This window comes from Leuresthes tenuis, unplaced genomic scaffold (genome assembly GCF_036924035.1).
Source record: "Leuresthes tenuis unplaced genomic scaffold, fLeuTen1.0.hap1 SCAF_8, whole genome shotgun sequence".
In the NCBI taxonomy this organism is placed as follows: Eukaryota; Metazoa; Chordata; class Actinopteri; order Atheriniformes; family Atherinopsidae; genus Leuresthes; species Leuresthes tenuis.
The window spans coordinates 22,628,086-22,655,785 of NW_027325362.1; the positions used below are offsets into that span (position 1 = coordinate 22,628,086).

At 41.4% G+C, this 27,700-nt stretch overlaps 1 protein-coding gene across 1 annotated transcript in view; it reads left to right on the plus strand.

Moving 5' to 3' along the window:
* The window catches only part of cfap46 (cilia and flagella associated protein 46), a 55,320-nt gene that overhangs the window by 24,126 nt on the left and 3,494 nt on the right, over positions 1 to 27,700 (plus strand). Inside the window, exons 24-56 of the mRNA XM_072390304.1 lie at positions 143 to 274; positions 357 to 519; positions 1,473 to 1,530; positions 1,724 to 1,859; positions 1,966 to 2,149; positions 2,508 to 2,652; positions 3,067 to 3,257; positions 3,384 to 3,506; positions 3,688 to 3,849; positions 4,234 to 4,382; positions 5,051 to 5,149; positions 5,226 to 5,286; positions 5,470 to 5,622; positions 6,235 to 6,435; positions 6,526 to 6,632; positions 8,042 to 8,224; positions 8,757 to 8,892; positions 10,417 to 10,614; positions 12,704 to 12,892; positions 12,982 to 13,098; positions 16,785 to 16,964; positions 17,195 to 17,368; positions 17,903 to 18,000; positions 18,362 to 18,432; positions 18,909 to 19,075; positions 19,316 to 19,422; positions 19,948 to 20,018; positions 20,794 to 20,955; positions 23,574 to 23,653; positions 23,945 to 24,005; positions 24,156 to 24,188; positions 25,236 to 25,323; positions 25,415 to 25,527. Of these exons, the coding sequence (XP_072246405.1) occupies positions 143 to 274; positions 357 to 519; positions 1,473 to 1,530; positions 1,724 to 1,859; positions 1,966 to 2,149; positions 2,508 to 2,652; positions 3,067 to 3,257; positions 3,384 to 3,506; positions 3,688 to 3,849; positions 4,234 to 4,382; positions 5,051 to 5,149; positions 5,226 to 5,286; positions 5,470 to 5,622; positions 6,235 to 6,435; positions 6,526 to 6,632; positions 8,042 to 8,224; positions 8,757 to 8,892; positions 10,417 to 10,614; positions 12,704 to 12,892; positions 12,982 to 13,098; positions 16,785 to 16,964; positions 17,195 to 17,368; positions 17,903 to 18,000; positions 18,362 to 18,432; positions 18,909 to 19,075; positions 19,316 to 19,422; positions 19,948 to 20,018; positions 20,794 to 20,955; positions 23,574 to 23,653; positions 23,945 to 24,005; positions 24,156 to 24,188; positions 25,236 to 25,323; positions 25,415 to 25,527 (4,292 nt within the window). The remainder of the gene's footprint in view (positions 1 to 142; positions 275 to 356; positions 520 to 1,472; positions 1,531 to 1,723; positions 1,860 to 1,965; positions 2,150 to 2,507; positions 2,653 to 3,066; positions 3,258 to 3,383; positions 3,507 to 3,687; positions 3,850 to 4,233; positions 4,383 to 5,050; positions 5,150 to 5,225; positions 5,287 to 5,469; positions 5,623 to 6,234; positions 6,436 to 6,525; positions 6,633 to 8,041; positions 8,225 to 8,756; positions 8,893 to 10,416; positions 10,615 to 12,703; positions 12,893 to 12,981; positions 13,099 to 16,784; positions 16,965 to 17,194; positions 17,369 to 17,902; positions 18,001 to 18,361; positions 18,433 to 18,908; positions 19,076 to 19,315; positions 19,423 to 19,947; positions 20,019 to 20,793; positions 20,956 to 23,573; positions 23,654 to 23,944; positions 24,006 to 24,155; positions 24,189 to 25,235; positions 25,324 to 25,414; positions 25,528 to 27,700) is intronic.

Here is a 27,700-nt window from a genome sequence, read left to right on the forward strand (position 1 = left end):
AGATGGCTAATAGGAGTGCCTCTGTGGAGAAGGTGACATCTTGTGCATATTGAGGAGAACTGCACTTAATTTAAATAAGTTTTGTTTTCTTAATTGCCCGGTTTACTTAGATCGCAGCTCATTCTTTTTCTTGTGTGTGAAGGTACGGCCCTGCTGCTGTGAATGAGATGCTAAGCAGTGCAGCCTGTTTAAGGGGTTTGAGTTTAGTGGACGGGTCCAGTGGAGATTTAGATGCTTACGGAGAGGCTTTGAAGGTCCTGCTGTCCGCTGTCAGGTACTCTATAGAATATATTGATGTATTGACTCATGCCTTAGGCTAAGCTTTTTATCTGACTTCTTCCTTCTTTTGTCCACAGCTTTGCAGAGAATGCTGACAATCAAAAATTATGTGTCACCGCTGCCGGGCATTACTGGAATGCTTGTCTGCCTCTGACACAGAGCCCAGGGGAAAGAAGGAAGCTCAAAGAGCACCTGGAGAAGATTCTCAACGCCCTTGTTAATACCACCAAACATGAAAATGTATGAAGCCGCATTTGAATATTTTAAAACATTCTTCCGTGTACGTTTTGCAAACTTTGACGATACTCTCCTTTGTTTGACCAGATCTGTTCCAGATCTGTTTCTGCCTAAATACATATCTGGGCTGCGATTTGCACACGACTACCACCCTGGGTTTCAAAAGTTGGCATTATTCGTGCTGAAACTTTACACTTGAGCAGCAGAGCAATAAAAAGGAAAGCAAACAGAACTACAGAGTGTCCCACAGTACAGTGGGAAGCGTCACTTTCCAACCGAAGCGTTCTTAGTCGTCATTTCAAGTTTTAGCTTTTATTTATAAAGTTTATGCCGGCTGAGAAAATGGAGTCAAAGTTTCTCTGCTGATTCTAATTAATGTTAAAATAGCTGAAAAATGTTCCTCGCTGTGCTTCAGGGGGAACTTGGGGGTGTGTTCAATTATGCAAAAACATCTCCCCTGCCAGGGGGATAAATAGTCATTCAGCTGCAAAATAACTTGAAATTTATAATTAAAGGCAGCTTCTGTGATGATTCAGAATGATGTTCATCTGTGTTGCTCTTTTCAGCAGCTTTTGACAGTGTTCATGAAGTGCTGCAGATATAAGCTCCAACTGTTGGCACTCGATTTACTGGGATGACACATTTCACATACAAAGGCGATTCAAAGTCCCCGTTATAATGCATTGAAATCTTTTTTTAGAAAAACAGCAGAATAAAAACAACAAAAAACAGCTTAAATGAATTTAAGAACACAAATCGGTACCTTTGAGCCTTTTCTTAGAATGGATTTGATGTGAAATTTTGCCCAGTTCTGAACTTCATAAACAATCTTCGGCTGATATCTGATTCCAGTATGAGCCCAGCTTTCACTATGGCCGCCCACCTACAACACTACTAAGTCTCTTCTTTCACTCCTGTTGGCATTTAAGTGTTAATCCTTTTCCTATTGATGTCAGAAACAGGGCGAAGTGAAAAAAATGTTGCCTCATGGGAATTCAAAACATGGAGCCAAAAGTAAGTGCTAAAAAAACCCGGATATCATTCACCTGTGAAATATTTATTGCGACAAATGCGTGCTCGTATTTGCTCTTTCTGGAAACAATATATCATTGTATTTACATTTCTGTGGTCTACTTGCTTAATTTCATTCCTTTTCTATGATGATAAGACCATAATAACACGTGTGTGTATGTGCCTCTTCTAGAAGATGAAGAGAACTTAACCTTGAGAGCAGCCATTTACAGTTTGTTGCTCCACATCCACATCGATAAAGCAGACTTTGATAGTGCTCTGACGCTGCTGGATGAAGCTGTAAAAGACATGCCTCGCACCAGACATCGGCTGTGAGTATAAAAAAGAGTCTCACGAGGACTGGGGAGGGGAGATGTGAGAGGAGACTAGAGAGACACATAAACAGACGAAATGTTATTATTTCTGGTGTTTTCTCAGACCTCTGCTCAAATATCGCATACTGCTGAAAGCACGCCTGGGTGAAAGCATCATGCTGGACATGAAGAAATTACAAGATGAAGGAGGGCAGAGCTGTTCATTGATGTGGCACCAGGCGGCACTGTATGATGACACCCCAAACCAGCAGCTGACCTACTATCAGAAAGCCATCACCTCTCTCGTGGTAATCTCTCTGCTCTGGCATCATTTCAGCATCTTCACTGAAAGCTGTTCATCGTAAAATGAATGAATATAGATCCTTTTATTATTTTCAGTCGCATTAGAAGTTATAATCTTGAGGCGTTTGCTGTAAGATGAAGAAATATTTCTAGAAAAGGCTCTAGCACCATCGTGTGGAGACGGCATGTCATTACAAACTCAGTGCCTGAAACATGTGGATGCAGTTACATGAACCCAAAGAAGGCTTTAGTCAGCTGGGAATACGTTAGGTTTATAGTGGTTTAAAGTAGATGCGTTTTGTTAAACAACTAAAGACAAACCTTTTTAATGGCTTCTGTGTTTTTACGGACTGCTGTTAACAGAGCGCTGAGACTCGGTGGCAAAAAGTCAGCCTTCTGCTCGAATTTGCTGAGTGGCTGTACTGTAATAACTTCCCCAAAGCAGATGCCCGAAACCAGGTTCAGTGGGCCATAGACATCCTCCTGCAGCCAGAACCTGACCAAGCAGGTAAGGCTCATGAAACCAGCTTTTTAAATTTATTATGCGGGAAAGGGAAGGCATTATGGGAATAGGGTGCAGATTTCTCTGGTGTCACGTGGGTTTATTTTGTATGTCTGGTTGCTCATTTTAATGCATCTGGATTATTTTAGTTTTTAACACTGTAGCTTTATCACAGTGATCTTACAGATGTTGTTGAATTAGCATTGAAATGAAGTGTTTGTACTTTGTCCTGATGTATTACTCTGTGTAAACAATAAACCAAACAAATATTGTTTTCGAGGAGAAAAAAAAAAACTGACCACAGAAGGACACAGTTTTTGTTGCCATAGCTCTGAGCTCTTGTAAATATTATCTGAATGACAATGTTCATGCTTCAGTAAAACCTCTTGAATATTTTCTTCTGTTTTTTTTTAATGGAAGAGTCTGAGAGGAACTCCTCGGTCGGAGTCCACGGCTCATTCATCCAAAATCTGTCCAGTCTTAAGGACGTGCGTCGCCTTGACTACTTGATACAAGCACACATTCTTCTCTCCGTCATGTCAGACAAAACCTCACACGAGTATCAGCTCAACCTGCTCCGAGCGTACACCTTTGTACTCCAAACATGGCAGGTACTGTATGGCCACCACTGCTGCCCAACTTTGAGGGAAAGGAATAAACCTCAGATGGTAATAATTTTATAGCTGAGCCAGGAATGTGCTGTACGTCTAGTAGAAGTGCTTCATATTTCACTGCAGGTTTCTATGGCAGTGGCTTGTGAGATTTCAAGTGAGATGGCAAAGAGTCAGCCACTCCAGTCTCCTCCCTCTGCTGGATCCAAAAAGGGCAAAGACAAGGGCAAAGGCAAGAAAGTGAAAGATGTAAGTCGTACAGCTCACACAGGAGCGCGTGCAACTCACAGCAAGAGGTCATATTAATAACTGTCAACCTCTACCCATTTTCTAGTGACTGAAAAATGTATCATTTAACTGGTATTTTTTCTATATGCTAACTTCACAGTAGCAATAAGACAAAATGTCTGTGTCTCATCTGTCCGACCAGCCGTCTCCTGTTGAGGAAAGACATAAACCAGTTGTGTTGGATGAGACACCTCCTTCCACCTCGAGCGACTGGGCTGGTTACATCTGTCCTGACCAGGCCAGGCAGATATTCAGAACCAACATCAGCCCACACTGTATCAATACATGCAGCATTACAAAGCAGGCACGTGCATATACCCCACTCCCACATTTCTCAGTCTCTTTTTCTTTTTCACTTTATTTATCAAAGACTTTAGAATCAAAGATTTAGCCGCAAACAGCAACAATTTTGTTGTTAGTGTTGCTCTGAGAAGCTGCCTTTTGTTGTTCAAGAGAAAGTGCACTTATTGATCTTTGGGGATTGATCTAAGAATGTGGGAAGAAATTGAAATGCCAGTATTCTGTATTAGATATGAGCTGTCTTCAAGTTAACTACATCTGCAGTGAGATGGAAGTAGGAAGAGTCTGGATTTAATTCATTAGAAAAGGGACCAAACATTAGATGGTATGTTGGAGATGGTTGTTTTGGAAGAATGTATGATTTTTTTCCGTGTTTGTGTGTCCTTAGACTCAAAGCCTGTTTTTTCTAACCCTGCTGGAAAAAGAGCTACACTCCCTCTCACTTGACCACCTGACTCTGCCTGTACTACACCTGGCTGAGACCATTGCTCATGACCTTCTCGACAGGAGGAGTCTCTCCGACCTTTATAGGCTCAGGTAAAAAAATGAGTTGAAAGGAATCCTAATGGATATCCACTGCAGTCCTTTCCAGTCAGGGCAACTTCTTCTTCTGAATTACAACCACTTGCAACCCTGCCCTCTGGTGACCCGTCCCAGCCTGATCCAATCTGATTCACTTCAGAATCCTCGATGGAAGAATGTCTGATTCAAGTTTCCTTTCAGGGGGGCTTCTCGAAAGATCCCCTCACCAGTGAATGAAAGCCCAGTTAGAGCCTGTGAAAAGCGTTTTTGTTGCTCCAGCAGAAGCTGTGAGAACTGATAATTGCCTCAAGCGGGGATTCTAGAGTTGCTTGTGGTTGGGTTAAAAATGTACAACTATAAAACTGCAGAAAGAAATGTGCGTGTGTGGATTTAAAGGTGAACTCGGTGGGGCCTCTGTGGCGTCTTCTTTGCTTGAGGCGAGAGCCTCGAGGCAACATTAACCACTTCTACCACAACCTGCCGGTGGGTAATGCAACTAATGTTTTTGTGTGTGGTGCAGTGATAAATCAGAGGTGTACTCTTTAAATATTTAGTAGGAAGGTTAACAGGACTGGGATGCAGAAAGGTCTTCTTCTTTTTTTCTGCATTAGAGATGAGCATTACTTTAAGGAACTCAGTAATTCAATTTTATGTTCTTGTCTCTCCTTTTCGCACCTCATTAGAATTGTGAAGACCTGTGCTCAACTGGGCTTGGAGTCCCGTTCACCATATCAGGAGAATCTTCAGATTCTGAGTGAAATCCAAGAAACGGAGCAAATGGAGTACGTGAAACTCAGTCATGAAAATTTCATGTTTGCGCATCTTTTATTGCCTTTGATATTGTTTTCATGACCGCAGGTGCCACAAAGCCATAGTTCTTTCTCAGGAGAGGAGAGACCCTCACAAAGATTACAACCAGGTCAGCTGCTTCTCGCTACAGAAATTCTTTTTTTTGTTTTTTGTTTAGCGCATGCATAAGTGCTGTAACAGGTTTAAAGTGCCTCATGTTTAATAATATATATGAAATTCACAGCCTGCTGCAGTGAGTAACTGCTGATTACAGAATCGCTGCTTACTGTTCTATTGATTTTTCATTTTCCAGAGAATTGTGAGGGGTGAACAGGCTGCGTCTTGGCGACAGAATAAGAATTTAAGTACTCCGGATATTTGGCTGGACAAAGCTGATGTTTGCCTCAGCATGGGGCTTCATCAGTCGGCCAGACAGCTTCTAGCAGAGGCACGCATGGTTGCTGGGGTGAGTCGAAAGGGAAGGAAATAACAGCTGCTCTGTCTCCATCCAGCTGTTATTATGTTCATTTTCAGTCCTCACGTGAAAATAGATGTATAGAAGCTGAAACACGGAGCTGTATCACAAAAAGTTCTAACATTTGGGAGCAGTGAAAAACTTTGTATCTGGATAAAAAGAATGTATAAGAATACATCTCAGTGGAATGAAAACGGTTAAGCAAAAAGATTGGCTCAATGTATGGTAACTGGCTCATGGCTAATAAGTGAATGAACACATGGATTTCAGAAGCTATTTTTTGTGAACCTCGTCGTAGATGTCATTGATAGTTAACCCACAACACAAATATTCCTTACATGACTGAAACCATTGCAGCTCGCTATATCACTGAATCAGATGGTCCTATTATGGGATAATGGGAGACAGCAGGTATACGTCAGGTACTCAGTCTTAAATAACCTGTGGTGTCATCAAAGACAAAAATTATCTAAATAAAAGATAACAATATAATGATTATTTCATTGTCTTAGGTCACAGTTTTATACCCCAACATCCCGTCTGACAACCATTTTTGACCATTACATAATCATGACTGCGTTTTTTCATATTCTTTCTGTTTAGGAGCTTGGAGATGAGAGAGCTATATCAAGAAGTTTACTCAGTCTGGCCACTCTGGCTTGTGAGGAGCAGAACTACGCTGAGGCTTTGATCCAACTGGACAAAGCTCAAACCGTGGGTGGGGATGATGAGTTCTGGTACCACTTCACTCTTACCAAGGTCACAGCTGTCGTAGGCCTGAGAGGCCAAGACTCACAAACCAAGGTGATAAAAAGAAACTAAATCTGGAGTGTAATTACCTACCTTTGCAGAGAGTATGTTTCCCATAAAAGCTTCTTTTTTTTTTTTTTACAGGTTGATCAGATTATTAAAGAAGGCCATGAAGCTCTGCAGCTGGCTCTGAGGCAGCGAGTGAACAGAGGCCCAGAGCTCACATTCATGATCACCTCATTAGAGAAGAGGTCATTCCAACTATGTTTGTGTGTCATTAAGCTGACTTTAATTTATGTATTATTAGTCCTTTCTTGTGTAACATACACATACATGAGAAAACAACATTTTAGTTACAATACACTATACTGCCGAAAGTATCCGCTCATCTGCCTTTGCACGCATATGAACTTAAGTGACATCCCATTCTTAACTCATAGGGTTTAATATGAGGTCGGCCCACCCTTTACAGCTATAACAATTCTTCTGGGCAAGCTTTCCACAAGATTTAGGAGTGTGTTCATGGGAATTTTTGACCATTCTTTCAGAAGTGCATTTGTGAGGTCAGACACTGATGTTGGATGAGAAGGCCTGGCTTGCAGTCTCTGCTCAAATTCAGCCCAAATGCGTTCTGTTGGGTTGAGGTCAGGACTCTGTGCAGACCAGTCAAGTTCTTCCACACCAAACTCGCTCATGTCTTCACGGACCTTGCTTTGTGCACTGGTGCGCAGTCATGTTGGAACAGGAAGGGTTCATCCCCAAGCTGTTTCCATAAAGTTGGGAGCATGAAATTGTCCAAAATCTCTTGGTATGCTGAAGCATTCAGAGTTCCTTTCACTGGAACTCAGGGGCCAAGCCCAGCTCCTGAAAAACAACCCACACCATAATCCCCCCTCCACCAAACTTTACACTTGGTACAATGCAGTCAGACAAGTGCCGTTCTCCTGGCAACCGCCAAACCCAGACTCGTCCATCAGATTGCCAGATGGAGAAGCGTGATTCATAACTCCAGAGAACGTGTCTCCACTGCTCTAGAGTCCGGTGGCGGCGTGCTTTACACCACTGCATCCGATGCTTTACATTGCACTTGGTGATGTACGGCTTGGATGCAGCTACTCAGCCATGGAAACCCATTCCATGAAGCTCTGTAAGCACTGTTCTCGAGCTAATCTGAAGGCCACATGAAGTTTGGAGGTCTGCAGTGATTGACTCTGCAGAACTCTGCACAGTATGCGCCTCAATTTTACCTGGCCTACCACTCTGTGGCCGAGTTGCTGTTGTTCCCAATCGCTTCCACTTTGTTATAATACCACTGACAGTTGACTGTGAAATACTTAGTATTGAAGACATTTCATGACTGGACTTGTTGCACAGGTAGCATCTTGTCACAGTACCACGCTGGAATTCTCTGAGCTCCTGAGAGCGACGCATTCTTTCACAGTTTGTAGAAGCAGTCTGCCTGCCATGGAATACCTGTGGCCATGGAAGTGATTGGAATACCTGAATTTAATTATTTGTGAATACTTTTGGCAATATAGTGTATCTGTTAAATGTCATATTTAAAACTTTATTAAAACAAACTGCGATTAGGAGTTATACGCTTTATTTAGATCACATGAATTTGATTCAATGCGATATCATTTGTTGTGCTGTGTTTCAGAGGCGCTGAGGAATGTATTCACGCCATCGTTGGTGTTAAACCTGGAGAGACGCTCAGCGCTGAGGTTTTCCAGAGGCTGAAAGCTGCCTGTGACACACTTAAAGAGTGTGCAAGTGGTTTCACCAAACTCAGCTGCAGAGAACGGGCTGCAGAGACACATGTGGAGTGCGCCCGTGGTCTGAGGTCAGTCGGTCAGCTGTTAGTACAGGGCCTGAATTTAAGTAATTAGGAACAGAAAATATGGAAAACTATCCCGGATGTAATTTGTTTTTTCATGCACTGCGGCTCCAAAGAAAAATCCTGATTTTACAACTACAGCTATTCTGATAAAGTTACCACTGAAGTAGCTTAAAGACAACGTCTGTGCAGTGAATTCGGCTATACTTACATTTCTCTGTGGAGAGAAAGGTAGAAACAGCAGAATGTGTTGAACATGTTCTTACAGTCCACAGCTTTGTGGCATTAGACATACGGTACTTTGGTTTATAACTTCATTTATTTTCCTCCTGTAAATGTATCCTGGTTCCAGGACGATGGTTCAGTTAACTGGCAAAGTCTAGCTGTGACCAAAGCTCAGCTAAACCGTGCAGGTTTTTGTTGATTGTCTACTCTGTTCTCCTGTATACTATCTCCCTTCAAGCTTAAATGCTGTGTCACACCCCTTTTTATTTTCATTCTTAGTGATGTCTTATCCTACACATTCACTCCTTTGCAGACTCCTCGCCGCTCACAGTACTGACAGAGAAAAGAAGCAGCAATTCCTGCTTGAAAGCCTTTCCCAAATGCAGCTCGCTGTCACGCTGCAGGAACATGTGGTTCTGAATGCTCGAAGCCTGCTTCCTCCCCAGGAGGTAAATTAAGTGTGTTCCTTGAAAACTCCATCTTTCACTGCGATGATGTTCTCTCTCTGAAACCCTGGCGGGCAGTTCCTCTCTTACATGTTCTGACAAACTTTGTATGCATGGGATCAGACCACATCGCCCTTCAGCATGTCGAGCTCTCGTTCCCATCTCTCAGACACCCACATTCAGACCCATTTTAATCTCGACAAAAAGTTTCATGACGGCTTTGACAGACAGACATTTAAACTCTGCTAACACATTTAATTCTATTCCTATTAATTCAGATTTATTCTGCCAACAGCCATGTTTGCAGTTCCCACCACAGCAGTTGTCTCCAGGACACACAAACTCATGCTCGTAGGCTCAGGAAGCATGTAAGCAACAGTGGCTGCTAACTTTTGAGAACTCGATCAGCATAAAATGGGCCCAAGAAACTTGCTTTGAACAGCTGTGAAAGTACATTTGCTTGGCTCTTACGCTGTCAGTGAAAAGTGAGAGGATTGCTGGCCGATTAAGGAAATGTGCAGATGGCAAAAATAATCATTTTATTTCGAGAAGCCTCAGAGCATGTTTTTCAGCGTTGAGCAGGGAAAGGCGAAAAGATAGAAAGACAGGCTTTGATTGTGCTCTCTGCGTTTAGGATAGATTAGTTTAATTAACAGTGTCACAATTAAGCTGCTGCTGTCGATTCGCTGTCACTGAATTCTGGGTTGTATCAGATGGAAGCTAAATGTTTTTGTATTTGTGTGTGTGTGTTATTCTATTCATCCCTTTTTTATTATTTACGACTGACACATAGCATTGTAACGCATTCATTACCGTTACATGTCAACAACAGATGGGTGCTGGGATCACCAATTGATCCAGGTACTAAACACGATCTCAGACACACGCCTATCTGAGGGCCCTCTGTTGCAGAGATGGACCGGCATAACGCTGGCTGAAGCTTCAATTTACATGTTAATGGCATCATGAAAGAGAGATTGATCGAGCAATTCTCACAGCTGCTGCAAATCCTTGTTCAATTGGGTTTTTGATTAGACCTTCTGTGGATGTTTGACTGAGACATGGAGGGAAGAAGCCAGTTTGTTGCCCTTTACTTTCAGCAGATGGTGCTGCAGCCAAGCACAGTACATGCTCCGGCATCCAACCTACCAAAATATCTGCTGGGTTTCACAAAAGACCCCAGCTGCAACCGCTGAAGTCAGGACAGTTTACTCTTCTGTGCGATCTTGTTTCACTTTGACTCCACATCCAACTTTATCAATTATCAAAGTAGCATTTTACACATTTCACTGCATGCATGTCTGGTATGGATTGTTTTAGTTCGTTCACTCTCATCAAAAGGAAAGTAACTGCTTTGGTATTGTTTAAATTTCCTTAAATCACATGCTTTTTACATTTTGCTTTAACTGCAGACATAAAATGTTAAAGTTACCTTAAATACCAGCAGTACAGTTTGCGTGCTTATTGTTATTTTATCAGCTTTTTCTTGATATTCAATTTAGTTTTTTACACTGATGCTCTTACCAGAGTCATGAACTGTCGCTGGCAGCCGAGAGGAGGCTGCTGCGCCTGCGGCTAACTCTGGCAGATTTTTGTCTGGCTGTTCTGGAGGAGCACTGTGCTGCAGAGATGTGTCAAGCTTTGGCCCGTACAGAGAGAACCTCTGCTGAAATAGCACTGGAAGAGTTCACACGCAGCACGCCTGAGCCCAACTCTACAGAGGAGGTAAGACAGCGAGCGAACTCTTAAACCTCGGAACAAATGGGAAATCTTTAGTCTGTTCAGATGTCGTCACACATTCTCGGTGTAGTCAAGACATAAACTAGGATTGCCCCATTATTTCAAGAGATTAACAGACTATCAGACAATTCCTGAAAAAAAAGAGTGTTCAGGGTGCCTTCATGACATTACAAGAGAGAGTGGATGTCTGACGCAGCTGTTATAGAAAGGGGGTATCAGAGAAGAACTATCCTGGATCAAACAAGAAGAATCCACGATTACAGTCCCAAGATTACCCCGAGAAATCTTACCAGGGGCAAGAAAAGTTTGATCGGAAGGAAAACAAAGAGGCTCTAATCATGGTAGCACAAGAACAGGATCCATAAAGGCATGGGTCTACCAAGGCAGACAGGACCCAAGGTCTAAGCCGTGCAAAAACATCCTATGAGGCGGTTCTGCTCATGGCAGCATTGTGTAAAATGCAAACTAGGACAGGGTACACTGAACATAACCAAATAGCTGGGTTAGCGTACAGGAACTTCTGTGAAGAGTAAAGGTTGGAGATCCTCAAATCCTGACATAACACTCATAGTGGTTGAGATTAAGAGATAAAACCCTGCGGAGCTTCAAGTTCCAGGCCTACTAGGTGCTACCCAGCTAACGAGAAGCAGAAATGGGGAGTTGTGATAGATATTGCAATCCCATCATGAAGATGGAACGACTGGAACAATGTGGAATTTCAATTTCTTATGGTCCCCGGTGTTATGGAAGCTCTAATAGCTGTAACGCAGCAGGGCGGACAACAACTAAGGTTCCTGTCCACCTCTGCACAGTTAATACTGGACCTCTACCTAGCTTACTCTTGGATGATGTCTGAGCAGAGGTTGGCTTCGTGTTTACATCAGTGAAAATCAGGGTTCAAATGTGGTAACGTTATGTATGTATATGTATAGAACAAGTCAACACAATCTTTTTTTGTAGATGAATATAGATTATGCATGTTCTCCCCGTGTATGCGTGGGTTCTCTCCGGGTTCTCCGGCTTCCTCCCACCATCCAAAAACATGCATGTTAGGTTAATTGGTGACTCCAAATTGTCCGTAGGAGTGAGTGTGAGCGTGCATGGTTGTTTGTCTCGTTTGTCTCTATGTGGCCCTGTGATGGACTGGCGACCTGTCCAGGGTGTGCCCCGACTGCTGGGATAGGCTCCAGCCCACCCGCTACCCGATTAACGGATATGACGGTATAGAAGATGGATGGATTGATGGAATATAGATTAATGATTACCTGTCTTCTTTGCACCACGTACCTCCTATTTCAAAGACCTAGTATCTCATTCCTACTTCTTGTTAAGTCCAAGTTAGGAGTTAATTATGTCTATCATGTGAAAGAGCTAACATGTCTGAAGTTATTAGCCTTGTGCATCTTCATATACACACAATTCTATGTTCTTACCAATACCCCCAAAGAAGCTCCTTCTGAGTTTTACCCTCATTTAGAATATTTATGTACAGTTTCTTACTGGAGTGCTTTGCCTGGAGACAGTTTGATTCATTTGTGTGCTTAAGATTTTTTTGAATAGCTGCCAAGGAGTCGCATTCAATTACTCTACTGTACTCACGAGAAAACAGAGCTGAACGACATGAAGTTATTACTCTGAATTTTTTCACCTTATATGTCACTTAACGCTCAAGGTGCCGTGTAATAAAACCTCACGACATGCAACAAGCTTTTGATTTCCAGATATGTAAAAAAAAAAATCTGTTACACTGCCCTAAAACTCCAATAACCTGACAATTACACTGTAAAAGTAGGCGATACATTCTGAATGTAATTCTTTGACAAATGCATTTCCAAGTGAAAAAGAAAAAGGGAATCTTGCCACAAAGGATTAAACCTTTGTTGGCTTCACTTTGTTGGCTTCCAACAGGAATTTATCCCCATCCAAGTCCAAAACCCCCAAGATTGCATCCAATTTATCCATCAAATGTAGAAAAAGCTTTTCTATACAAACGCTTGTAAGCTCTCAGTTCAATAATTGCTTTGGTTATGACCCATCTCCTCATCTGGCCTTAATTGACTCGTGTCATGTCCAGGAATGGATGACTGTGGGCAGAACCTTGGGGCAGATGGCTGTGAGCCAGCTGGCTGCAGTCAGCTCTCACACCTTGGACAACATGGAGATCAGAGCTCGCTGCCTGAGCCTGGTGGGAAAGTACCTGAGACTGATGGCTGTGCATGAGGAGCCCATGTATCTAAGTGGTGTCTGGGACGGGCACATGCAGGTAGACACTGATACTCACATATGCTTTGATCATGGTAGAATCTTATTCAAAACAAAAAAACAGTGTTTTTATGTTTTTTATTTGTGCAGAAAGAAGCCTGGTCTGATCCTAAAGATGTTCCTGCAGAGGAGGGGTATTCTGGGAAAGATAGCGATTCAGACAGAAAAGAACTGGGATTGACCTCTGCTGGAAGTGCTGAGCTGCAGGTACATACCTCCTGACAAGTGACCACATTGCTCCTGACTTGTCTCTAATCTTGGGTCTTCATGCTGCAGTTTTCCTCACATCACAAATCCCTCAGATAGAGAGAAAAAAACAAATGGACGTTATGCATAATTCCTACTGAAAGTGAGCGCAGAGAGATCTGTCCACATCAAACTTGGTGCGGAGTAAAATGGGGGCAATGTATAATTTATGCCTCAGCATTTTGACACATAAAGCAGTGTTATAAGATTGAATTTTGACACGGATGTCTCCATCGAGATTAATTACAGTGATGTGTAACTCCCAATGCCATGGAGCTGTTGGAATTTGATCAGAATTAAATCACCACCTTTACAGACAGCTTCAATCAGTTTGACTGCACTTTTGTCTTTGAAAAACTTTGAAATTGTTGGCATTTTTTTTCTTAAGAATACTTACAACCAATTTCAAAACTGGAACTGTGATTAACCGCAGCCCTAAATTGGATTACACGGGTATAGAAAATGGAGGGATGGAACTGTAATGATGTAATGATGTAAACTGTGTTTAGCCTATTAAACTATTCCCAAATACTGTCTGTACAAAAGTGGAGAAAGATACAACATGGTTGATTTCGATGTTGTGGAGAAAAGAGTAGTCGGACTCGTCTTTGTCAGCCTCTTTTGGGGAATTTATTGATCAAGACGACATAGAGCCACTCTATACATGGAGCATACATGGAGATTCCCAATAATCTTAGTTTGTGAGATCCTTCTGTACTTCCTGATATCATTTGTGCGTATGTGGCCTAAACCCAATCTCAGTCGGGTGCCACCGTGTCTGAGATTGCTGCTACATCTTCGTCATCGTCTAGACAGAGACATTCTGATCCTCAACAATATGTGGTTCGAGCAGTCTCAAGGCCCTGCTCCCTCCACAACTCATGGCAGAACCTCACAGTAATGTTGACAGATCCTTCATGCTGCGTGCTGTGGTCAGAAAAGGTGCACTTAGACCTCCACCTTGACCTTAAAAGAAGCAGAACCCTGAACAAAGAGGTTTATACTGCTGCAGAAAAACTGCACAGGGACTTCCAAGCATCGAAGAAATGTTGGATTTCACTGAATGTGTGATAGATAAATTGGAGATTTCAGGGGGCTGCTGCCCCCCTATGAGCCATTTAACTTGCTGGATAAACTGTCCTACACCCTCTTCTTGAGGACAGAATGCTGGGTCAGAGTGGTTGAGTTGACTGAGAACTCAACAGGCTCGATTGTTCATCTCAGTGCTTCAGTTGCCGTCTTCCAGTTCATTTTCTTCTTCTGTTGCTTTGAAGGTCGTCAACAGTTACGTCATCCTACTGCTACCTTCTAATTTGGAGTCTGGTGCTTAATAGCTTTTTATAGACTGTATAGTCTTCTGAAAAGTCTTTAAGCTGTTTTTTTCTGGATAAGTTTTTCTGTAAGTTGGTACTTAGTTTAAAAGGAATTCAATTATTTTATCAGCTCCTTATGACAAAGAGTCTCAAAGAATTTTTTTTTTCATTCACTCTGTCATTGCAATGTTCTGACAACAATCCTCTGTGACACGCTGGGTCTCTCCATCAACCTGTGTCTGGTTGCTCAGTTTAATCTGACTTCGTGTCCAGACTGAAGGCCGATTCATGCCAGCACATATGCTCTGCATTGATGCTCCACAAACAAAGGTGTGCTTGCTACACAAAATGTATGGAACAGTCAGATCTTTTAGCTTAGCTCTGCTATATGATGATGAAAGTGTGAGTGAACAAAGTTCTGCTTTGTGGTGCAGTGAAACCAAAGTATTGAAAATGGCAGCTCTGTGCAGCTCTTGTCTGAGCTTCGCACCCATGTTCCCTCGTACATTATTGCTTTGTCTTCTGTGTGAATAAATCTTTTGTGATAGTTCTCCATCTTGCTCCAGTTGCTCCAGCTAACTTTCATCCAGTCAATATTCAAAGGCAACATAGCACCTTCTCACTTGGCTCATTGCTGTGAGCTTTTGGGAGGACTGCAATCAAGCCCATCTGGATTATTTGAGAACCTGAAGTCCTTCGTTCTGTTAAGATTTCCGAGGATATGCATGTGCTACCATGAAGGAACCCTGATCTGATGGATTATTACCAATTTTTATACATTAGCATGCAGCTCCTAGCTAGATATGATAGTGGTATAAGATAAGAAAGCAGGAAATTAATCCTGAAATATAACCACACATATATTTAACCTTAAATGTAAAATACGCTGGATATAATCAAGCTGGCAATGTATTTCTAACTGTGCCTTGTTTAGGATGTAATATTATTTGTCATTATGTTCCCTAAGGGAACACATGTTTCTGTGTGAGTTTAGTAGGTAAAGTGGGAGCTTAATGCAAACACTGATCAGGGGGTTCAGTGACACATGAGACTGTAACGACTCTCTGTATATAAGCTGATACTTCCCACCATCTAGTTTAGAACTGAAGAAGCCCTTCAGATGTGAGGTGAAACATCTTCAAGATCCAACAAGAAGGAGTCCAGTTGCTCTATTTCAAGATCTCAAGATTACCATGACCTGGATGACTGAGAATCTTCCTCAACATATACATTAAAGCAGTTACAGACTGCCAACTAACTGTAGCATAGCCCACAAGTTGGCTCCATTGTCAACGTGACTTACACGTTGGCTCCTATTCTTGAAGTTCTTGAGCTGTGTTACAACATTTATTTTAGGTTACAGAAACTATACAATGGCCATCATATGAATATGTTGTATTGTGCCTTTATTTATTCATTGATCTGTTATGTATATTTTTATTTTTTCAATCCTTTTATTCTGCTTTTTTTCCTGGGATCTCTTTATTTGAGTTCAACATATTGCATGAGTCACTTTCACAATTAAAAAGACAACGAGCAACAGGAGAACCCAACAGAACAAGATGATTTTGGAGACACGCTGCTGCTTTTAGTATTCCTTTGTGATTCCCTCGATCATTTAGTTGCTCCCTGAAAGTGCAACCCAGACTAAACTGTAATAAAACATTTTAGAGGAGACATGATGACAGATACAGTGTTTTCCATCCTTGTGCAAGCCCAGGAGCAGATAATGTAACAGAGGAAATTAACTTGTGCTGCTTTTAGCTGCGACAAATGAATAATGTGAAGTAAAGTACACACCTTCAAACCTACTGTATGGCTTACATTTAAGAATATGGATGATTAAAATACTTAGAAAGTCTATGCTAAATAAGTATTTAATATAATCAAATATAATATTATCAACAAATATAAATGTATGAGAAAATCCTGCTATCATGATATACAGTATAGCAGCCAGTGCCCAATTAAAGGTATATCAGATCACTAAGAGTTTGTATTTACTCCACTTCTCGTCTACATTTACTTTTTAAATTACATTCCCATGTAAGCTACGGGGCAGTAAATGCATTCCACAGTATAGTCGTATTGTGGAATGCGTGAAGCAAACTTCTGATTTTTGGGTGTGCTTGTATGCAGAGGTTATGTGAGCTATCGATGTCAAGCTCTCATATGTTAGGCTTTCTATACGCCTCATTTACACATTCTTACTTGCTGCAGTTTTGCCTTAAAAGGCGTGGTTGATGTTGAAAAGTTCTCCTGTTTTTTTTTTATCTAAGTTTCATTTTATGTTTTATAGTCATACAGTTTTGTGTCTGTCTCTCTATGTAACAGAACGGGCATAAAGCCCAGCAACTGCTGGCCGAGGCCAGTAAAGCACTCTCTGAGGCCATCAGCCTGTGTCTCCAACACAGCTTGTCCTCCAATATCCTGGCTGATGCCTCGCTAAATATGTTGGAGAGTCACGGCCAGTCGGACCCTGCAGTGGTTGGTCAGTGTCTCGCTCTGTTTCAGGTACAGTGGTGCACGAGGTCACATATGCATATCCTTTACTGCAATGCTTGAATACAGTATGTAGGCATTGTGTGGTTATTTATTGAGTCTGCAATATCTGTAGAAAGCATGACATTTACAAGCTCAACGCATTCCCTTAATTCTTAGCCCCTACACATATTGTTACCTGCAGTAATTCCTGCCATTACCAGCAGCTATTGCCCATTTTCCATATTCTGCTTTACTCCCAGAGCTGCTGCACTGTTTCTATGGCGGCTGAGGTCCTAAGTTCTGCCTGCACTGACACCAAAGAGTCCCAGCTCTCGGCTCTGCTCTGCATCCGCAGGAATCTGCTTCTTTCTCAGGAGGAGAGACCCAGCAGCATGCTGAAGGGAGTGGAGGACTCCCTCAGTAGCTACTCCAAAGTACGGGGTCACCAAACAGTCCCAGTCTTGATTTATGGATGCTGTCATGTGCTGCCCAGTAAATTTCCCGTCATGGGTGGCATAATATTGGTGCTGTTATGGCCTTTGCTCCAATTGCACTGAAGATTCTAAAATCACACAGAGTAATGGAGCTGCAAACATATTTAATCATAAAGATTTTTATGTCATTCTACCATTTCCAGTAGCTGCTTTGTGATTTATCGGAGCAGAAGCTGCAGCCTTTTAAAGACAACATCTCAACAAATTACACACCAGCTGTACTCTGAAAGGCTGATTGTGTTGGTATATTACATCAGAAACATGTTAGGGTGTTCATGTTACCTGAAAGTATGTTTAAAGTGTTCTTCTGCTCCACTAGTATGAAGATTCCATTTTATATAATTCTGAAATCATACATCTGTGACCAAGCTCTTACTTTTTACGCCTTTTTTTCCTTTATTCAGATGAAAGCAGATTTTTTTTTTAGAGTGTATCGCTTAATTTATAATCTTTGAATACCTGTCTGAATTGCAGGCCTTCAGCCACTTGACCATCAGTCCCAATCACCTGAGCATGCTGTCAGAACTCCCACCAAACCTGAAGATCTTGCTGCTTCAGCACTCTGAAGATGGGTAACTTCCATTCAGTCCTCATCCATATTCTCTCTTCATTTCCTACTCTTTGCTGTGCGGTTAATCGTGTCCTCTGTCTGGCTCTCGCGGAGCCACGGTACATGACTAAAACACCGCAGGTCCCACCAGTCACATTAGATTTAGGCTGCAGTCATTTATGAAGCAGGAGGAGCTTATTGTGTGGCAAACCTGCCTCTGGAGGGCTGAAACTGCTGTATCATTTCTTATGAATAGAGATGGGCTGCTGCTATGTTGCCTGGATGTTATTTAGATAATGTCATGTAGCGCATACAGTATACTGTTAATGGATTTTTATAAAGCCTTCTAAATACTGTTTTTTGTCTGTTTTATGTTTGTTTAGGTCAGAACTCTATGGCGGCTTCTATGAAACAAGTAAAGCTCCAGAAAATCAAAAAGTAAAGACTACTCAAGGTACAGATTAAGTATTTGCATGCTGGCTTTACTAATGTCGATAATACAAGGAAAAGCCAGACTTTTAGGATGAACAAATGGCCTTTGTTTTTGTTTTTTAATAACATTTAGTCTCAAACAGGAGGAAAAATTGAATAAATGTAGCAAAAAGCACACGCTCTCCTTTTTTACCTCTTTGTTAGCCACTAGATTAGCTAATGGGGTTCCCTGTTTACATGACCTTTCCTGGGACTTGCATGCTATAATAAGTTGCAGAAGTAGTAGAAAAAGGGCATACTGGCATCAAAACACGCGGCCTGAGAATGAAGAGAAGTTCATTAAACAGCAAACTCAGTAAGGAACAAAAATAAGACCGACAAAGAGAGAAGGAGATCTCTGAAAAGAAGCCTGAAGAGGAGCTCATGGGGACCAATTAGAGAAGCTGTGTATATCTGTAAACATGTATGTCTGATTGTATGTATGCTCTGTTGCTGCAGGTACTCTGACATGCTCAAGGGTAGCCAAGGTTCCAGTCTGTCCACAGGTGCTTCTGGCACTCAGGGAGCAGATTCTGGCCTTTGGCGAGGAGACGAGATATTCCCTCCTCATGGAAGACTCTGGGCACAGTGCGGAAGGCTGGCTGAAGGCCTCTGTGGAGCATCAGGTTTCTGCTCTTGTCTTTTATGATAAGGCGGTGGCTTTTCGTTCATTCTATCAACAGTATACACTGCAACCCTCATAAATGAGCTCACTGCTGTGAAATTATCATCTCATTTAAAAGGGAACCATAGGACAGCTGATTTTTACATCCAGGCTATGTTTAGCTGTTACAAAATGCAAATGATGAACACTAGAAAAGAGCAGGTCAAAATGCCTTCGCTTTCTTTCTGATTCCCTGTTACAGAGCGCCACAGGAAACGCAAAATTAGCACTTCGCTTCAGAGAAATAGTACATGATATGGAAGACTATTTGAATCCACTTCTCATGCAGTTTGACTTCTCTTGCATCAGGTGAATTACACGTCAACAGCTTTTCTCAAATTTTAGGGTTTTTTTAAGCCTTGTTCTCATATAGTGCCAATGGAAAGTTTTCAGACACTTTCACGTTTTCAATATTTTCACATTTTGTTTTTAACTCATCTGCCAATAGACTCAGTTCAGTTTTTGATCCATCTATGCACAGTTGTCCACAATTACAAAGCACAAACAGTTGGGTTCATTTCACCTTGACCCCTGTTGGTAGTAGCTCTGCGAGTAAGATCTTAAATGTGTTTTTGTGAGGACTTCAGTCACGTTTTGAAAGTGTCTCAGGTACCACAGATCAGCTGAAACTGATAAGGAAAAAAATCATGAGATTCAAAAAAAAGAACACAACGTAGAGAACTTAAAGGAGTCTAAAAGCTTTCGAGTGGCACCGTACAAAGCAGGTTCTCCATGTTTTCTTTTTGTGTGTGTGTAGATCATGTTGTGCTCCAAGCATACAGCTAAATGACGCTGTCTTATTGATCCTCACCTGTCCTCATCTCCTTCCATTAGGCCACAGGCTGCATCTCTACCAACCCCTGATATGACCAAAAGCAAAGATAAAGAAGAAAAAGATAGCTCAGGTAAAGTTTGGTGTCAGGTCACTTGTGTCACTGATACCTCGAGGGAGTTGTTGCTATCTTTGCAATATATCACATGAATTACTATTCCCATGTCTGCTGTGAAACCTGCCTCTTGTGTGATCTGGCAGCTAATCTGCAGGTTTCTTTTCAAACAGGCTCCAGCTCATTCCCCTCAGGCCAGTGTTGTTGCTGTTCATGTGGTTTAATACACTCATGTGAAAGACACAGTTCGCCCTCTTTCAAATCTAAGATTCTAACGTATCAAGACATCATGAAAAACATATATATATAATAAAGTGTGTTTGATTAGCAGCACTTTGCTGGTAAATGCCTCCTAATTCCTCTTGAAGCAGTAAAAGTGGACTTGGACAGTGTGATATGACCAGTCAGTCATGTGTTTATATGTATTTACCTATTTAACATGTATAATATAGACCACATTATGGTTTCTTTTTGAAGTCTCGATACATACAAACTTGAAAAAGGGGTGTACTTTCTTTTTACCTTAATGTTAAACTTTTGTGTCCACACGTATAATGATGGATCAGTCTTACAGAGGGATAGTGTTGTGGCCCCAGTCTATACCAAATAACAGCTCAAGGTGTTGAAACAGTCACATTTGGGGTAAAAACAAAAAAACAAAAAAACAAAAAAAGAAGAAGATAAATACATACATAAAAAAAGAAGGTCATCCAAAGAATTTGAAAGATTTTAAGGTGAAAATCATTTATGCTGTCATGAAATAGAGAATCTATGTAAAAGTGTTCTTTTACAGTTGCACCAGGGGAATTTCTGGTGATACTGGCAGACAGGAGCTTGCTGGAGTTGCCACTGGAATCCTTGGCCGTCCTGCAGAGAGAAGGTCTGAGTTCTGTGTCACGAGACTTTTCCCTGCAGATTTTCTACAGCCGGATAAAAAAAGAAGATTCGCAGAAAGGTACCAAAGACCCTGCCCTGAAGTCAAAAGGGAAATGGCTGTAGGCATTGGTGCAAGGGGACAGGGGGGACACCCCCCCATATGTATTTTTTAGGGTAATGTATTTTCAGACTTTACATTCTTCACATTTTAGGCAAGGCAATTTTATTTGTATATACAAAAGTGCAACTCAATGAGCTTTACATAGCAGGAAAAGAAATTACAGAAAAAAAGGATGAAAGGATAAAAAGATAAAAACGTGCAAAGACACGTAAAACAAAGCAAGACAATAAAGTAAAACCTTCTGTAAAATCTACTCAGCCGAAACCAGAAGTAGTGCAAGATAGAATTAATAAAATGCTTTGGTAAAAAAGGATAAGACAAGTAAAAAGGAGATAATAAACACTCAAGAGTATCTGTAACTCTAACCATTGGCGCCCATCACCACATTTCATAGGCCTGACAAAACAAGTTTTTAGCCTTGATTTAAAAGTAGCAACATTTGGGGCACATCTAAGTGTTTCAGGGAGTTTGTTCCAGAACTAAGCAGCACAATATCTGAATGATGCTTTACCATGTTTTGTCTTAGGACAGATTCACATCTAAGAAGAAATGATTGAAATGGTGGAGCAAATAATGTTTGACAAATATATTTCTGACTCCACATTCCATCTCTGGTGTCCTCCACTACAATGCAAATGAATGGGTGGTTTCTTACACAGACACTGATGACATCAGCAGGCTTTAAAAAAACGCCTCCCCCTGTCTCTTGAACAGATCTGTAAGTGCGCACTGTTCTGCTCCCAGAATCTTATTACTTGTCTTTATCACTTTATCGCTCTGTGCATTCTTTGACCTCGTGGTAAGGATGCCAAACCAGCAGAGGAGAGAAAAGGTCAGCACAGATTCAATATATGATCTATAAAAAAAGATCATCAGGGACTTATCGATCTGAAACTTTTCTCGGACAAGACAGTCGTTACAGCTGTTGCAGCCTCTGAAAAGTATTACTGTTGTGATGGAAGTGATTGAATAATGTTCTGTGCTGTTGAATGACTAGAGTTTGACATTTAAACTTTTAAATGACAGAATTTGAAACACATCTCATTAGCCTTTCATTGAGATGTCTTAGATTTACAGTGTTGACAAGTTCAGGTCAAAGGGTAACTTGTAAACACGTGTGGGGGAAAGAATGAGCTTTTAAAAGCAGACTCTACTCAATCTGCGCCCACCAATGTATGTTTCCCCACTTTCTGAGCTACTTTTCCAGTCAGCAAATTGTTCTCAAAATACGTTACTGGCACTGAAAGTTAAAAGCGAGAACTTTAACACAAACTGACAGAGCATGAGGTCAAGCAGAGTATTGAGGACGTCTAATTCTGGGCTGGCCAACTGAAAGTGCAGCTGTTTCACTGAAATAGCTCCAGTCTCTCACTTCAGAAATCATTCAACTATTTGAAAGTAGAGAGTCTTAATCGAACTCAGTAAAAATGAAGAATCCCAGTATAAAAAACAGATCATTAACTGAAAATTTTACATGTCTAACCATTTCATAACGAAATGTATAGAAGTTTAAAGAAAAGTATTGGTTAATACAGACGTTAAGGCTAAACTAACTCAGATTTTCTCAGACATTCTAAAAATGAGCGTTCACTGGCTTTATAAAAGGGCTAAATATGCTAAATACGAAAGCCCTGATGTTGCCTCTGTTTGTAATTTTAAATATGAAACTAGACAGAGAGATAGCTTGTTATTTTATTGCTGGTGTTGTCCGTGCCGCCTCCCCCCCACCCTGCAGTCCCTTTACACTTTATTAGCTTTATTTTTTTAGTGGGACCCACTGAACAGCGGAGGCTTGTCACGCTGTATCGGACAGGAAAAGACAGAACAAGAACAGAGAGATATGTGGTCAGGGATGCTGTGGGATCTGGACGAAGCGTGGCCTAACAGTGGTTTAAGAAGATGTTAAAGGGATAGCTTGGTTTGATTAAAGTAGGGTTCCGTGGAATGCTTATGAGTAGTCAGTGTCTTACTTTCTGTAGCCAGCGGTCAGAGTGCTCTCAGCGTGGAGAATCAGCTGTGACATTTAAGTTTTTGGAGATGGTGAGAGATTTGCTCGTCTCACTGCCCTATTTTGAGTACTTCTAAGTTCTTTATACCACCTTAAAAAACTGAAATAGCCCCTTAAGTTAGAAATGTGACTATATTCCACAAAATAAGGGTGTTTTGATTCAATTATATTGAAATAATTCTTTCAAATTTATCCTGTAAACTCATCATTATCAGGAAAATTCCTTCTCATGACGACACCCTGGTACTCACCCAACTTATTGATTTGTTAGAGCTTGCCTCCCTTAAAAGACATGAATACATTTTAAGGGTCTTTCATTGGATGCTGACAAAAGCCAGGACCTGAATCCAATGTGTGATAATTAGGCTGACAAACATTTTCTAATCGCCAAATGATAATTTAATTGACAGAAGAAGACAGGTGTCACAGCCAGGAGCAAAGTTTTGGTTCCTCAGTCACCAATAAATGTCACTGAGTTGTTTTTTTGTTTTTTTTTCCGAGTCCAAATGCTATGTGATGAACAGTGTAGAAAAGTATGTGCGTTAATTCTGCTTCCTGTTTGCGGCAGTTGAAAGTGACAACAAAAAGGAGACTAAAGGTGGCAAGGGAACCAAGGGGAAGGGAGATCAAAGCCAAGCCATCAAAGCGGTGAGTTCATTTAATTAATCTGGACCTCCCAGATACAGACAGCAATATTACCTTTACCTGCCGTCAGCACTGGCAGTTATTTCAGTTGCTCCTGCCTCGCTTTTAAGTGTGGTTTTTCAATCAATTACATAATGTGTTTTCATAAAGATCCTCTTTCTAGCTGCTTAGCATTTATCCTCATGCACCACTTTCCTCATGTTTTTCCTCCTTTTTTTCCTCCTTATATATTTCACAGTTTTAGCTGTTTTTTTCTTTGAAGATGTAATATTACCAACTTTATTGTTTCCACAGATACCTGCCAATCACGTGCTGCCTTCTTACACTTTCCCAGTGGACGCACAGAGGTTCAAATGTATCTTTTTTTTTCTTTTTTTTTTACATTGTTCCTGTCAAATAGCTGTGGAATGCTATGACTTTGTGTTGGCTCAGAGGTGCCCGCAAGGTCACGGAATACAGTTCAACCTTTTCTCATAAATCACGACTCTTAACTCATCCTTGAAAGATATTGTCGACCCTTACAACGAAGGGCGTTTTGGTAAGTAAATGGAACCGCTGAATACACTCATTTGTGTATTTGTGTAAATGTGCCAGATTTGGACTGATAAAATTGCTTACTTATCTCAATGAAAGTAAAGTTCTGGCTGTTTTATTTGACATTCCGTATGGGTGCTGTGAACTCCAAGAGGCGTGCTGGGAGTTTTAAACCTCAAGATGCCAAGCTCTGCTGTGATTAATGTTCTCTCTTTACAGTATCACAGCCAAGAACTGCTACTGTGCAACAAGTCGCTTTACTTTCTTCGTGTTCTTTTTTTCAAATCCCCTGACTTTAACAGGATATAGTGTTAAACAGAAATCAGTCTTTTGTGGTCATTTATGAAGCCAGATGCAAAGTTTACCGTAAAAAAAGAAAGACCCTTTCATCTCGAAGCACTCAAGATGTAATAATGAAAACAAAAAGCTGTGAAGCTGTGTGTTAGTTCAGTGAGGGCGTTAGTTGAGTTGCGGGCATTCATTTATGCACAACTCTCTTAACGTCCCGCCACAACATTTCGATCAGGTTTGGACTTGGACTGGACCATTGCAACACCTTGATTCTTTTCTTTTTCGGCCATTCTGTTCTACATTTGCTGCTGTGTTTGGGATCATTGTCCTGTTTCATGACCCAATTTCAGCCAGTCTTCAGCTGTCGGACAGATGGCCGCACATTTGAATTCATGGTGGACTCAGTGACTGAAAGGTGCCCAGGTCCTGTGGCTGCAAAACAAGCTCAAATCTTCACCCCACCACCTCCCTGCCAGATTGATAGATAGCAGCAACTGCTTCTCTTGCACACACCTCAGCAAACTGTCAAAACGTCTGCTTTTATAGAGGCGCTCACACTTGCTGATGGTCCATTAATCATCAAATACACAATGACAGAGTAGTTTGTCATGTGTTGTTGTTCATTTGAGTTTGCATTTACTTAATTTCAAGACCAGACGAATTTTTTTATTAATGTCCTCATCCGTATAACCTTTGGGGCGTGGGGGGGTGGTAATGTCTCTTTCATATGACTGTTTGTCATTGTCTCTTTATGGCATAGGAGGTACCAGTCTGAGTATTGCAATGAAGGAAGTTTTAGAAACCCACAGCCAACATTTTGCCCATCTGGGCAATAAAGAAACACCCAGGTTTGTCTCCCTTGCGTAGAAAACACTGACAAACTGTATTAGAACATATCGGTCACTTCTGTTCCGCTAACATACCACCTCATATATGCAGTCTGTCTGAGGTGGCGCAGGTGCTGAGCAGATGCAGTGGCTTTATCTACCTGGGGATGGACCACTTCATGGCCAACATTCCGCCTGCCAAACTAGCAGCCCTCAATCTGTCTGGTACTGTACAATTACACATCTAATGTTCTCCTCCAATTGCTTTAGTATGACCATTTTAAGAAAGGCCATTTCTATGAGAATGCATTAATTGTGAAACGTCAGCATTAAAGGTTCCCAGTATTTGCAACAGCTCCGTATGAATATTACTGTGTATGTATGTCAGCAAAAGTAAGAACAGGAACAACAAATCATATAAGAAAAGTTTTAATGAGGAGAATGACCGATCGGTCAGATCTCTTCAGAGAAGAAATAGATTAAATTAGCAGCAGAGCTGTTTGTTAATCATGTAATCACCAAACAAAACAGATGGCTTTACTCTCTTCAAAACACATCGATCTTTTGTTCCATTAACAGGAGCAAATAGAACTTTCTTTGTCCTGCAGGAAGCAATCAGGGAGGTTTTACAATTGATCTCCTGCCATAACATTTCCACAACTTTATTAAAGTTCCACTCCAGAATGTGCTTTCCTAAAAAAATTGAGAAATAGAGATAGAGAAAGAGAATGGCTTAATATCCCATGGGGCATGGCTCCAACTTCTTCCTTATTCTGTGAGCGGGGATCTATGAATATGCTGATGAGCTCCACCTCAATCTCCACACCATCTTCAAACTCGCCACCGACTCTGCAAACTTCCCTCTGCTACATAACAACGGGGACAAGCTAATGATTGGGGGTGCTGACTCTCTCTCACTGAGCGACAGAACCATTGGCTCTCCACATAAGCTGCAGAAAGACACCCTGATGCAGTGTTTTCAGCCCAGGAAAGAGAGTCCCATCACTCTTAAGGTACCCATGTGTGAAGTCTAACACGGTGTGCAGCTGCCTTCCTTGGAAGAACCTGCCTCCCCCTAGGCTTTTGAAACCTTGTGTCAGAGACACAGTGTGTTTTCCCAACAAAACGGCAGACAGTCCAGAAGTACAGCTGGTCTGCAGCCAGGCTGATGCCAGTGTTGCTTGTGGCTATTTCCCTGGTGGGATGGATCGTGAACGAGAGTGGGAAAGAGAGAAAACCCTCTAGAAAAATGTGTTTTTTACAGACATGCCCTCTCATACCGTAAAGTCACCCAGATAAATGGCTGGAATGACATCAGTCGTCATAATAATTTTATTGGCCCAACTTTTTTGGGTCAAATTTGATAGAGGGGGAGTGAGGAGTCACTCCCCGTGTGAGAGAGCTCTCTCAGCGCAAGTCAGCCAGAAACGGTGAGTGCAGCATGGAACATTGGCTGTCAGAGGGCCACCTTAATTGCCATACCTGAGCTGTTTCTGGTTCAAACTGTTGAAACAGCTTTCTGAAAAATGAAAACCACAGACCCGTGTCCTCTCTGGTATTTCTGATGGGACACCCTGATGTCTTTACATAAACGGACTTCATTTTTGCTCTAGTTTGAAATCTTTGGGTAAGACATGAAGCTTGCCGAATCTGATTTCATGCTGTTGCAGTCAGAAACTAAACATGTCATGTCAGCTATTTTAGCAACCAGAGGAAGACACACCAACTCACTTCTCTTCATGGCTGGTACTCGTGTCTCTTCTAACTTGCTAGAGTCCCACCCAGCTGGCACAGGCTCACGCTGCAAGTCGTCAGGATTAAGGATGCAAGTAGTGGAGCTCTGCCGATGCAGCCATCGTGTTGATGGCGGATTTAGCTCATGATATGTCTTGTAAAACCACCATGTGAAAATACAAACAAGAGTTTTAGCCGAAGGGGACTTTAAGTGCCTGCAAACGTATGTTATTTAATGATTCTGAAAAATTGAAAATGGTGTTGTACATCAATTAAAGGTTCAATAACCTAATATTTTGGGGGTTTTTTTGCTAAATCAACTAGTTTTTAGATATTTTCTGTTGAGGCTTCCTTGCTGCTGTGATTGTCTCACAGTTAGAGGAGGACTCCACACTTTAGCTCTGTTTTCAGTTATTATAAAGGGCCTTTTTGCTTCTTTTGCACCCTTTGAATTAATTGTATACCCCCCCCAAAAAAAAAAATCACCTGTAAGAGATAAATTAAGAAAAAATCAAATAAACGTAGCTCGTCTTAATGGCAACTTTAAATTCCCTCACCAGCAAAAAAAAGGTAGTCTGTAAATCAGAGCCCTTTAATCCAATGTGATTGGCAGTGTGAGGTCAGCCTCGGGTTGCTGCAGGCCAGACATATGTGCCACATGGTA